The 12,673-nt window shown below is 42.0% G+C and overlaps 1 protein-coding gene across 1 annotated transcript; it reads left to right on the forward strand.

Annotated features, from left to right (window-relative positions):
- On the forward strand, positions 1-932 carry LOC139196109 (protein FAR1-RELATED SEQUENCE 5-like). The gene is made up of 2 exons (XM_070821770.1): positions 1-480; positions 702-932. The coding sequence occupies exons 1-2, from the start codon at positions 1-3 to the stop codon at positions 930-932; spliced, it is 711 nt and encodes a 236-aa protein (XP_070677871.1).
- Positions 933-12,673: the final 11,741 nt, after the last annotated feature.

Below are 12,673 nucleotides of genomic sequence, written 5' to 3' on the forward strand. Positions count from 1 at the left end.
ATGGAAAATGAGGCGGGTGGAATTGCAAATGTTGGATGTATTGACAAAGATTTGAGAAACGTTGAAAGAGATTTGCAGAAAGAAATCAAGGGACATGATGCTGACATGCTTCTTGAATATTTTCATTCAGAAAAGGAAAAGAACCCATCTTTTTGTTTTGAAGTTGATAAAGATGAGGAAAACAAGTTTAGCCATTGTTTTTGGGTGGATTCCACAGCAAGAAAAGCGTACTTCTTTTTTGGTGATGTAGTTGCTTTTGATACGACTTACAACACAAATAAGTATAGTATGATCTTTGCTCCATTCGTAGGGGTTAACCATCACAATCAAACAATTGTATTTGGATGTGGGTTTTTAAGTGATGAGAAAACTGAGTCATTTATTTGGTTATTTGAGCAATGGCTGAAAGCTATGCCTAGCGGTCCACCTCAATTGATAATTACGGATCAAGATCAAGCAATATCGAAGGCCATTGCTCAAGTTTTTCCTCTTGCATTCCACCGGTATTGTATTTGGCATTTAATGGATAAGTTCCACAAAAGCTTAGCCCAATGCTTTTAGTTTATATGCCACAATTTAGCGCTAGTGTATACGGTTCTGAAACTATAGAAGAATATGAAGAAAGTTGGAAGCATGCATTAATGCAACATGCATTGGAGAATCATGAATGGCTGCTACAAATGTACAAACTCTGTAAGCAGTGGGTCCCTGCATTTTGCATGCATATATTTTCTGCAGGAATGTCAAGTAGTCAAAGAGTTGAAAGTGGACACTCCTTCTTCAAGAAATATGTTTCAAAACGCAACTCTTTCTGGGATTTTGTTACACGATTTGAGAGGGCACTTGGACACCAAAGGCATAAAGAGTTGGTTTCTGATCATGTGGATGTTAATGAAGTGCCAAAGTTAAGGACATTATTTCCAATTGAATAGCAAATGCGCGGTTTATATACAAAAACAATATTTTTAAAGTTTTAGGATGAAGTGATTCAAAGTACTACTTATTTGAAGTGTGATGCTATAAGGAAGGACGAAAAGGAATGTGTTTATGTTGTTATACGTGTTGATGCAGAAAGCTCAATATTCCAACATATTGTTCACGATAAAGTTTCTAGTTTTGCAAGGTGCAGCTGTCGAAATTTTGAGTTCGAAGGAATTCCATGCAGACATATTGTATTTTTTTCTCAGAAGTATTCATATTGTAGATTTTCCAAGCCAATACATCATGAAAAGATGGACCAAAAGTGTGAAGGCTGAAAGAGTTTGGGATGGAAATGTATTGGAAATAAAAGATGTGCAATACAAGTCATTAATGATGAGGCATATTCAGTTATCTCAACTTTCATAGTGCTTAATTGATGAATCATCCCTTATGGAAGAAACAACTTAACTTGTAAGAAAAGGAATCGAATCGCTTCGTATTGAAGTTAAGGGATTACGCTCTGTTGATGCACAAAATCAGTGAGGACTTTGGTACAACAGAAAGTGTTAAGTTTGTGACCTTCGCTAGACTGCTTCGGTCACTAGTGTGGATAAGTATGTAAATGGATAGGGACAGGGAAGCAAACACAAGATGTACGTGGTTCACCCAGATTGGCTACGTCCACGGAGTAGAGGAGTTCTCATTAATTGTGAAGGGTTTACACAAGTACATAGGTTCAAGCTCTCCTTTAGTGAGTACTAGTGAATGATTTAGTACAAATGATATTAGAAAATATTGTGAGAGAATGATCTCTATTTATAGAAGAGAGTTTCTAGTTTCATTCTGACATTGACACGTGTCGTATTGTGATTGGCTTCTAATGTTGACACGTGTCGCGCTATGATTGGCTTCTGATGTCGACACGTGTCGCGCTGTGATTGGCCTCCTGGTTGGAGGGAAACTCTTCTGGGTCCTTGACTGTATAAAGTTGACTGGTGCTCAGTAGTTTCGGGATTGGTCAAGTATGGTACAAACAATGCTCCCTTAAGTTCCCGAGTGAGGGAAGCTCCTCGGTTGGGGACTTGCAAGATCCAAGCCATTGAGTAATCACAAAACTTCTATGTACCGAAGTGCGGTATCATTTTCACTTGCCTTATCTGTCTCATACGTAGATGTGGTATCTTCTATGGAAGTACTTTTCCTCCATCCAGGGGTGGTATCTTTAACTGAGGAAGATGCATAAGGTAATTATCAATTTCACTTAAAGCTTACTTGTAGTTTCGGGCTTGGTCAAGTGCGATATAAAACCCTATAGTAGGAGTCCTCCAAGTCGCCGAGCTAAGAGATTTGCCGAAAGAGGTAACAGACAAGGTAAGCAATCAGACTTCCAAGCAAGCAACCTGTAACGGAGGTTTGACTTCGGCTTCCGGTTGATTCTTCTCCTTCTCCTTGTGTCGTAAACAGCAACAAGGATAAGGAGAAGCAAATGGAGAAGAGATGATATGAGATACTTTTGCTTTTGAAGAAGTAACTTTCCACAAGCTTATTCTTGAACTGGGCTAAAGAGTTTTCTTGTTTCCTCCAGAGTATAAGGCCGACTTAATAATTTGAGGGTCAAAACAAGTTCATCAAATCAAGAGTGCGTTCGACCTTGATGATATGGGATACTTTTGCTGTTGACGAAGTAATAGATGAATCGGCACATGTTCTGTTACGCTTGTCTCCACATGCTTTCTTGTATCCATCTCACTTGCCCTATCTGTTCCTCAGGCAGATGTGGTATCTTCTCTGGAAGCATAAGATGTTGAAGATGAGTACTCGAGAGCAATGCCAGGTAAGTAATCAGGCAAAGGGCTCCAGGCAGTCAGTTCCTGATGGGAAGCTTGATTCCAAGTGCTAACTGATTGCTCTCTTTCTCCTTGTCGTGCAGGTAAGAACAAGGCCAAAAAAAAAAGACAGGGAAAAAGCATGATATGAGATACTCTTGCTTTTAACCCTGATGATATGATATACTCTTGCTCTAGTATGGTTTGTTTGCAGCGGTATTATTGGGGGGGAAGAAAGCTGAGTATTTCGAGAGGCTTCGTTGGGAGTGCACTCTCAGATATGAGGAAGGGTTGAGCATTTTTGCAGGTCTGCCTGTCCGTGGAGGATGGAGGTCGATATGTATAGGAGTCTCCCTAACAATAAGTAGTAATGCTATTCCTTTACCCTTCTTGGTCGTAGCAATGTAGTGGGAGCTGCAAGCTTCACGTGTTTTAACTTTGTCAGAGCACTTTGAAAAAGTGGTATGTGGTATCTGGAAAGCTGATGTTGCGTGTGAAGATTGCAGACAAGCTTTAACCAAGGAAATCTAGCTCTCGAAGTTCGGAGAGTGATGCCTCTTCAGTTTTCGAACAAGCAATCTTGTCGGGGATCTGACTCTCAAGATTCAGATAATGGTGCCTCTTCGATTTTTTGAGAAAGCAATCATGTTGAGAGTCTGGCTCTTAAGATTCGAAGAGCGGTGCCTCTTCGATTTTTGAGAAAGTGATAATGTTGGGAGTCTGGCTCTTGAGATTCGAAGGGCGGTGCCTCTTCGATTTTTGAGCAAGTAATAATGATATTCCTTTACCCTTCTTGGTAATAGCAATGTAGTGGGAGCTGCAAGCTTCACATGTTTTAACTTTGTCAGAGCGCTTTGAAAAAATGGTATGTGGTATCTGGAAAGCTGATGTTGCGTGTGAAGATTGCAGATAAGCTTTATCCAAGGAAATCTGGGTCTCGAAGTTCGGAGAGCGATGCCTCTTCGATTTTCGAACAAGCAATCCTATCGGGGATTTGGCTCTTGAGATTCGAAGAACGGTGCCTCTTCGATTTTTGAGAAAGCAATCCTGTTGGGAGTCTAACTCTTGAGATTCGGAGAGCATTGTCTCTTCGATTTCTGAGAAAGTAATCATGTTGGGAGTCTGGCTCTCGAGATTCGGAGAGTGGTTCCTCTTTGATTTTTGAGCAAGCAATCTTGTTAGGAGTGTTTTCTCGAATGTGAGTAAAGGTTGGGCATTTTTGCCAGTCTGCCTTGCCACGGAGCACAGAGGTTGACACACATTGGGACTTTCTAGTTATCGAACAGTAGTGTTGTTCCTTTACCCTTGTGGGTAATAGTAGGGTAACTGGACCTTCAAAATTTATGTGTCTAAACTTTGTCAGAGATATTTGTCAAAGTTATCTGTGGTACCCGAGGAGCTGATGTTGCATGTGGAAAGTGGTGCCTCTTCGAAATCTGGAGAGTGGTGCCTCTTCGAAATCCGGAGAGTGGTGCCTCTTCGATTTTTGAACCAATGGCCCTGTTGCCCTTTCTTTTATAAGGGCACCAATTGTGTGTAAGGAGTACATTCAGAGAGTTATTGCTTGTAGGAATTTTCCCCTTACTTCAAAGATTTATTGCACCTCATTTTTCCTTTATCATTTCTGAGAATGTATGGCCCATCCGACCGTCGTTTTGACTTGAACTTTGGTGAAGAGGCAGCCATGCCTTCTCAATCCCCTACTGGTCATCTTACTGTTGAGGACCCTGTGATGAAGAATGATATGACTACTGCGGTGATGGCCAAGAACCTTCTCACTCCCAAAGATTACAGACTACTTTCCAAACGGTCTGATGAGTTGGCTGTTAAGGATTTTCTAGCTCTTAGTGTTCTGTGTGCAGGTTCTGTGTCTAATATGGCCTAACGCCTATTTACTCGAACCCGCCAAGTTGAATCATTGGCGATTGAAGTGATAAGTCTCAAACAGGAGATCAGAGGGCTCAAGCATGAGAATAAATAGTTGCACAGGCTCGCACATGACTATGCTATAAACATGAAGAGGAAGCTTGACCAGCTGCAGGAATTTGATGGTCAAATTTTGCTTGATCATCAGAGGTTTGTGGGTTTGTTCCAAAGGCATTTATTGCCTTCGTCTTCTGGGGCTGTACCACGTAATGAAGCTCCAAATGATCAACCTTCGGTGCCTCCTCTTTCTGGGGCTCTGCCGACTGCTGAGATTTCTCCTAAGCAACCTTTGTGAAGGCTCCCTCTTGTTTGTTTATTTTGATTCATGTATATGTACATATTTGTAACTTATCGGAGATATCAATAAACAAGCTTTGCTTCATTTTAACATATTGTGTTAAATACACCAATGCCTTCTTCACTAAGTTCTTTGAATTTTTCCTATTGTTGAAGCTTGTATGTCGAAACTTTGTGAGTGAAGCATGTAGGTTGAGGTAGTGCTCCCTTAATTTCCTGAGTGAGGAAAACTTCTCGTTTAAAGACTTGAAAAATCCAAGTCACTGAGTGGTCGTGAGACTTCTGAGTATCAAGGTGTAGTAGCATATGGTAGGAGTCCCCCAAGTCTCCGGTCGAGGGAGTTGACGAATGAGGCATTTCCTTTCTAAGTGGTAGCCCAAAACTCAATCTTCATATATATTTGTTATGAAAGTTGTTAGGCTTAAAGAAGAGGAGGCCTAGGCAATTTTATTTTTTTTCCGAATTTTCGAATTTTCGAATTTTTGAATTTTCGAATTTCTGAAAAAAAAATAAAAATAAATAAATATATATATTTTAAAGCTTTGTAGGTGAAGCTTTGGTGTTTAAGCTTTGTAGGTGAAGCTTTGAGGTTGAAGCTTTGTTGGGCACCATGAATTGATTTTGCTTCACACTATCTTGATCAAGATAGTGTGAAGCTTTTGTAGGTGAAGCTTTTGTGTTGAAGTTTTGTAAGTGAAGCTTTTGTGGGTCAAGCTTTTGTGGGTCAAGCTTTTGTAGGTCAAGCTTTTGTGGGTCAAGCTTTTGTAGGTGAAGCTTTTGTTGGTCAAGCTTTCGTGGGTCAAGCTTTTGTGGGTCAAGCTTTTGTAGGTAAAGCTTTTGTGGGTGAAGCTTTTATAGGTCAAGCTTTGTTGGGCACCATGAATTGATTTTGCTTCACATTATCTTGATCAAGATAGTGTGAAGCTTTTGTAGTGAAACTTTTGTAGGTGAAGCTTTTGTGTTGAAGTTTTGTAGGTGAAGCTTTTGTGGGTCAAACTTTTGTAGGTGAAGCTTTTGTGGGTCAAGCTTTCGTGGGTCAAGCTTTTATGGGTGAAGCTTTTGTGGGTGAAGCTTTTGTAGGTCAAGCTATGTTGGGCACCACGAATTGATTTTGCTTCACACTATCTTGATCAAGATAGTGTGAAGCTTTTGTAGGTGAAGCTTTTGTGTTAAAATTTTTGTGGGTGAAGCTTTTGTGTTGAAGCTTTTGTAGGTGAAACTTTGGAGTTGAAGCTTTGTAGGTGAAGCTTTGGAGTTGAAGCTTTTGTTGGGTACCATGAATTGATTTTGCTTCACACTATCTTGATCAAGATAGTGTGAAGCTTTTAAGAATTTGTAGTTATCCTCCATTGATGAAGCTTTTGTTGGTGAAGCTTTGGAGTTGAAGCTTTTGTAGGTGAAGCTTTGGAGTTGAAGCTTTGTAGGTGAAGTTTTGGAGTTGAAGCTTTTGTTGGGTACCATGAATTGATTTTGCTTCATACTGTCTTGATCAAGAGTGTGTGAAGCTTTTGAAAATTGTGGTTGGCCTCCATTGATGAAGCTCTTGTTGGCACCATAAATTGATGAAGCTAATGTGTTCACCTCCTCCCCCCCCCCCCTTTTTTTTTTTTTTGAGGGGGAGAGGGGGTGCTGCAAGTTTGAAATTTTAAAACTCCCTAGCTTGTGTGGAAGTTTGAAGACTTTCCATGTGGGGTTTTCTCATGGTTTGAATTTTGAATTTTGAATTTTTTTGGCCATGTTGAACCCTATAAGAATGAGACGTTTCCACTCTTTTCATTGTCTTCATTTGCTCATTTTGTAGTGATTTTTGGAGATAGAGTGCTTTTATAGTTGAGAGGGATTCCAGCATTGCTTTGCACCATCTTCAGGTTGGTAGTCTTCTCCACTAGATCACATGCTTTCATTCTTGTTGAATTATTTGAGTGTTCATGTATTTGGTTGAGAACATAATGAACTGATTGAGCTTTTCTCCACGCCCTAGGAACTTCCTTATGTTTCGATCTTTCATGTGGTGATAGAGTTTGTTTCTATTTGTTGTAGATGTCAGAGTTTGGAAGTCCTAGTGATGGGGGCTCCCCTAACTCTAACTCTAGGTTTGAGCTTGCAATGTTGGAGTCTTCAGGGCCTTTGTTGGAGTCTTGTACAAAAATTCAAGATTGGGTGATCTTCGCAATTGCCAAGCTTTAGCCAATATTGGTTCTTCCTCCTTCATGTCAGTGGGTGAAGGGGTTGTTTGCGACGCCATACCCATATTTCGCTCTGAGTTCACAGCAAACCATTTAATGCAAAACTTGTTAGATAGCGAAAAGCAACTTGAGGCCCTAAGGCAGTCATGTAGTATCCCCCGTAGTGTAGGAATGCGTTTGGTGCATCATGAAGAATTGTCCTCTGAACCACCCAAGGGTCATGTTATGTTCTATACCCAGATATTATTGACTTTAGGGGTGAAGCTGCCTTTGCACCCGTGGTTGCAACGGATGCTGTCTTTCATTGGATATGTGTCTGGGCAACTCTACCCTGGTTTTTGGGATACCTTGATCGGGTTTTATATTATTTGGATGGAATGTGGGTTAGGTGAGCCTTCCTTTCATCAATGGCGCTACTGCTATAAGATGCGCCCAGTGAAAGCATGCACTGGGTATGCCGAGTGTGCATGTCGTAGTGAGAGAGAGCGTATTGTCTTTGGTAAGAAAAAGGCGTACTGCACTTGGAAAAATCGTTGGTGCTTTCTTTATAATGATTGGGAGTATGCTAAAGGTGTCACACCTGAGCGACGTGTTCCTACTTACTTCCAGACTGTAGGTTGTAATGTATCCATTGTTTACATTATTTGCTATTTGTTGTGTTGCTTCTAACATTTTTTCTTCGTGTAGTGACGCGAGGGACCATCAAGCTGTCTGGACGGGAGCTAGCTGACGTAGAGAAGGTGTTGAGGGTGCCCAAAGAGGATAGACATTTGGGCAAGCTACGACCCTTATTTTGAAAGTACGGTTTCCAGCCCCTAGTGTCGGAGTGCCAGAGACAAGCAAGTAAGTTGTGTCTTTCATTTCACCCCCTCTTTCTTTTACAAAGTTGCATTCCTTACTTTGATTTTTCTAATTCAGTGGAGAAAGTGGGCAAGAAAGGGGAGACTAACGCCAAGAAAGGGAAGGCACCCATGTTAGTTCCAGTAGACAACATTTTGTTTCACAAGGGAGCTCGTAAGCATCGGGTGAGGCCAACCCCTAAACCTAAGTCGCAAAAAGAGGTCTTCAAGATTGCTACCTCAAAGAAGGCTGAAGTTGAGACCATCGGATATGTTGCTGCCATAGTTACAGGGGAGGAGAGACAACTGTTGCCTCCTCTTCCTACCATCAATCCCATATTTCTTCCAACCATGGAGTCTACTGACCAAGAAGGTGGCCCTAGCTGTAGCCGTAAGAGAAAGTACAATGAAGAGGTTGGCAGCATTCATTGGAATGACTTAAAGGTTGCCATGCAGCCAAGTAGTTTTAGGTATGTCAATAATTGCCTGGCAGGACGTCGATCCATTGTTGATGAGCTTGGCGAGCCGCTAGATGAGAACGAATCAGTTCGTGACCGGATGATGAGGCTATCTTCTTATGTAAGTGTTACTTTGTCATTTCTTTGCTTTCTCCCTTCTTTTTCCTGGTAATGACAATTATCTTGTCATGTAGGTCATGACCGAGTACGATGACAGATTACGAGAAGTCGAGCGATACAAGGCAAAGTTTAAAGAGAATAAGCAGTTTGTGAATGACGCCAGAAAAACGAGCAAAGCATTGGCTGATGCCATCCGCCTTAAGGATGAAAACTTTGAGAGTTTGAAGAGGCGAAATGGTGAGAACGTGAGGCTTAAGAAACAATTGGAAGCGACTAAAGAACAGTTGGAGACAACCATCCTTGAGGTTTCCAAGGTTAAAGGGGAGTTGGATAATGCCTTGGTTGAGGTTTCTGGGCTGAAGATGAGTATCCCAACTGAGAGGGATGCTGCTGTGCAGGAGTTCTTAGGTTGCCAGGCCTTTCACGATGCTTTTAGACCTCACTGTATCCGAGCAGCTAATTTTGAGAAAAGGAAATGGATGGCCGTTCTTGAGCGTTACGACAATGGAAGCATTATCCGAAAGTACTGTGATGAAATGGATGAGTACTGACAAAAGGGTGAAGCCTTCGTCCTCGCAGTTGATCCTAGTAGTGATGATGACTCTAATAATGAGGCTAGTATCAGTGAGCAGTCCCATGAGAGTGAGGATGGTCCTGGAGATGCTGAGGAAGGTGGTGATGGCGATGGGGTTGAAACGCAGAGTGATATTGTCAGGGGTTTGGCCTCAGATGAGGATGACTCGTAGTGCCCTCTTTTTCTGCATGTACTCTGGATGTACGAGTTTGTTGTTTATGTGGCATGTGTCATGTACTCTGGATGTACTAGTTTGTTGTTTGTGTGGCTTGTGCCATGTACTCTAGATGTACTAGTTTGTTGTTTGTGTGGCATGTGCCATGTACTCTGGATGTACTAGTTTGTTGTTAATTACTAAGTATTTGCACTATCATTGATGAATGCCTGGTTGTGTTTGAGCAAATCTTTTGTTCAGATATAAGCCATAACTTGGATGTACTGGTTCTGTCCAGTATTGTTTGTTTATTTGTATAGTCTTGTTGACATATATTTAGACTTTGTTTCATGTTGGAAGCATTCATGTTGAAGCTTTGAACCCGAGTGTTTCATTGCTAGGAATGTAAGAGGATTAGGACCAAGTTGTCTAAATCACCTCTTTATTGAATTCATGCCAAATAGTCTTCGTTACATAAGATGCTGAATGGCTGAAGCTTAACACTTGTACAATGTGAGTTTACTTGTAATAGTACTTCAAGTGATCAGCGTTCCATGGATGGCCAAGGGTCTTGCCATCGGAGCTTCTAAGCTTGTAGGAGCCAGGGCGACTGATGCTAACAACTTTAAACGGTCCATCCCAGTTTGGACTAAGTGTTCCTTCACTCGGGACTCTGTCGCAGAGTAATCTTTTCTTCAATACCCAATCCCCAACTTTGAAAGAACGAGGTTTGACCCTTGAGTCATAGTAGTTAGAGATGCGCTGCTTGTAGGCGACATTCCTCAAGTGAGCCTGGTTTCTATGTTCCTCGACTAGATTTAAGTTGAGGGTAAGTTGTTTGTCATTTTTGCTTTGCACGTAGTTCTGGACTCGGAATGTTGCTTGCTTAAGCTTAACTGGGACAACTGCCTCTGTACCAAAGGCAAGTGAGAATGGGGTTTCTCCTGTTGATGTCCGATACGAAGTGCGATATGACCAAAGAAATTGGGGTACAAATTCTAGCCAACAACCTTTAGCCTTGTCCAAGCTGGTTTTCAAAGTTCGCTTGATTATTTTGTTGATGGCTTCAACTTGTCCATTAGATTAGGGATGAGCTGGGGAGGCAAAACATAAGTTGATGTTGAACTTAGAGCAGAACATCCTAAACTTATTGTTGTTGAACTGTCGCCCGTTGTCAGTGACTATCACATTGGGAATGTCGAATCTGCAAAGGATGTTCTTCCATACAAAGTCTTCTATTTTTGCCTCAGTAATGGTTGCCAAGGGTTCTACTTCAGCCCACTTTGTGAAGTAGTCAACTGCAACGATTGCATAGCGAACCTTGCCCTTCCCTGCAGGCATTGGGCCTATCAAATCAAGTCCCCATTGGGCGAAGGGCCAATGGCTGATCATAGAAGTGAGCAGCTAGGGAGGGGAGTGAGGAATAGTTGCGTAGCGTTGACACTTATCACATAAGCGGGATATTCTGATGGCATCTTGGTGGAGTGTTGGCCAGTAATATCCTTGGCGAAAAGCCTTATGTGTTAGGGATCGAGATCCAGCATGATCTCCACAGACTCCTTCATGTATTTCCTGAATGACAGTTTCCGCCTCTGCGGGCGTAAGGCATCTTAGGTATGGTAGGTTAAAACCATGCTTGTAGAGTTGGTCATTAATGATCAAGTAACGGGTAGCCTTGTATCGAATCTGCTTAGCTTGGACTTTGTCATTTGGAAGGGTGCCATGAGCAAGGAATCTATAAATCGGGGTAATCCAACTATCTCCATGTTGTAAGTTGAACACTTCCGCAGCCATGGTGCTTGGTGCTGCCAACAATTCGACCTGAATTTTTCTTCCAATCTTGTCTTCCACTGCTGAGGCGAGGTGAGCCAAAGCATCTGCATGACTGTTTGCCGCTTGAGGAATTTGGGTGATCTGGTAGTGGAAGTGCTTAAGCAACAATTGTGTTTGTGCCAGATATACTGCCATAGAGCTATCCTTAGCATCAAAGTTGTTGGTGACCTGGTTAACCACCAATTGGAAGTCATTGAAGATATCAATTCGTTTAACCCCAAAATGTTTGGCCAAACATAAGCTTGCTAAAAGGGCTTCCTATTCGGCCTCATTGTTCGACGCCTTGAATTTGAAACGAAGAGCATACTCCATCGCCACTTTGTCAGGGGTCGTAAGAACTAGCCCTACTCCACAACCCTATTGGTTGGACAAGCCATCAACATATAAACTCCATGTTGGGGCTGTTGGTTCTATTTTCTGAGCTTCCGAGGGTAATGAAACCACTTCTTTAGGCGTAGAAACAATGTCAACAGGATATGTGAAGTCGGCAATGAAGACTGCCACTGCTTGGCCCTTCTCAGCTGGCTTTGGTTGGTAGGAGATGTCAAACTCACCCAATGCTATCGCCCATTTGATCATTCACCCGGAAGTGTCAGGACTTTAGAGTATTTGTCGAAGAGGATGATTGGTAAGCACGATGATGGAGTGTGCTTGGAAGTAAGGGCGAAGTTTTCGAGCAGAAATGACCAATGCTAGAGCCAATTTCTCAATGTTGGAGTATCGTGTCTCTGCATCTTGTAAGGCCTTGCTAGCGTAGTAAACAGGTCGTTCGACATTACCATCCTTTCGAATGAGAACGGAACTTACTGCTGAAGCCGATACCGACAGATAGATAATGAGAGTGTCACTAACCTCAGGTTTGGAGAGCAAATAGGCTTTACTCATGTAGTCTTTGAGGTTCTTGAATGCCTCAGCACATTCATCAGTCCATGTAATGTACTTCTTACTTCCCTTAAGTACTTTAAAGAAAGGAGCACATCTGTCTGTGGCCTTAGAGATGAACCTAGTTAAGGCTACCACCTTGCCAGTAAGGCTCTGGATGTCTTTTGAAGTTACCGGTTCCTTCATGTCGAGGATTGCTTTGATCTTCTCGGGATTAGCCTCAATGCCTCGTTGGCTTATCATGAAGCCTAAGAATTTGCCAGAGCCTACGCCAAAGGCACATTTGTTGGGGTTCAACCTCATTCGATACCTCTTCAGAATGGTGAAAGTTTCATATAGGTTGGTGATGTGTTGGTCAGCATGTTTGCTCTTGACTAGCATATCATCAACGTTAACTTCCATGCTCTTCCCAATTTGTTCGGTGGACATTGAATTGACCAGTCTCTGATAAGTCGCTCCTGCATTCTTTAAGCCGAAAGGGCATGACTTTATAACAATATAGTCCCTTGTCAGTAGTGAAGGTTGTGTGTTCTTAGTCCGGAATGTTCATAAGGATTTGGTTGTATAAGCATCCATGAAGCTCAAGAGTTCACATACTACCGTAGAGTCTATAAGTCTGTCTATGAGAGGAAGAGGAAAGCTATCCTTCGGACATCC

The sequence above is a fragment of the Malus domestica genome, chromosome 05 (assembly GCF_042453785.1).
Source record: "Malus domestica chromosome 05, GDT2T_hap1".
Lineage (NCBI taxonomy): Eukaryota > Viridiplantae > Streptophyta > Magnoliopsida > Rosales > Rosaceae > Malus > Malus domestica.

Coding starts and splice junctions, on each gene's coding strand:
- LOC139196109 (XM_070821770.1), top strand. CDS start 1: ATGGAAAATGAGGCGGGTGGAATTGCAAATGTTGGATGTATTGACAAA. Junction 481..701: donor TATCGAAGGCCATTGCTCAA/GTTTTTCCTCTT, acceptor CTCTGTAAGCAG/TGGGTCCCTGCATTTTGCAT.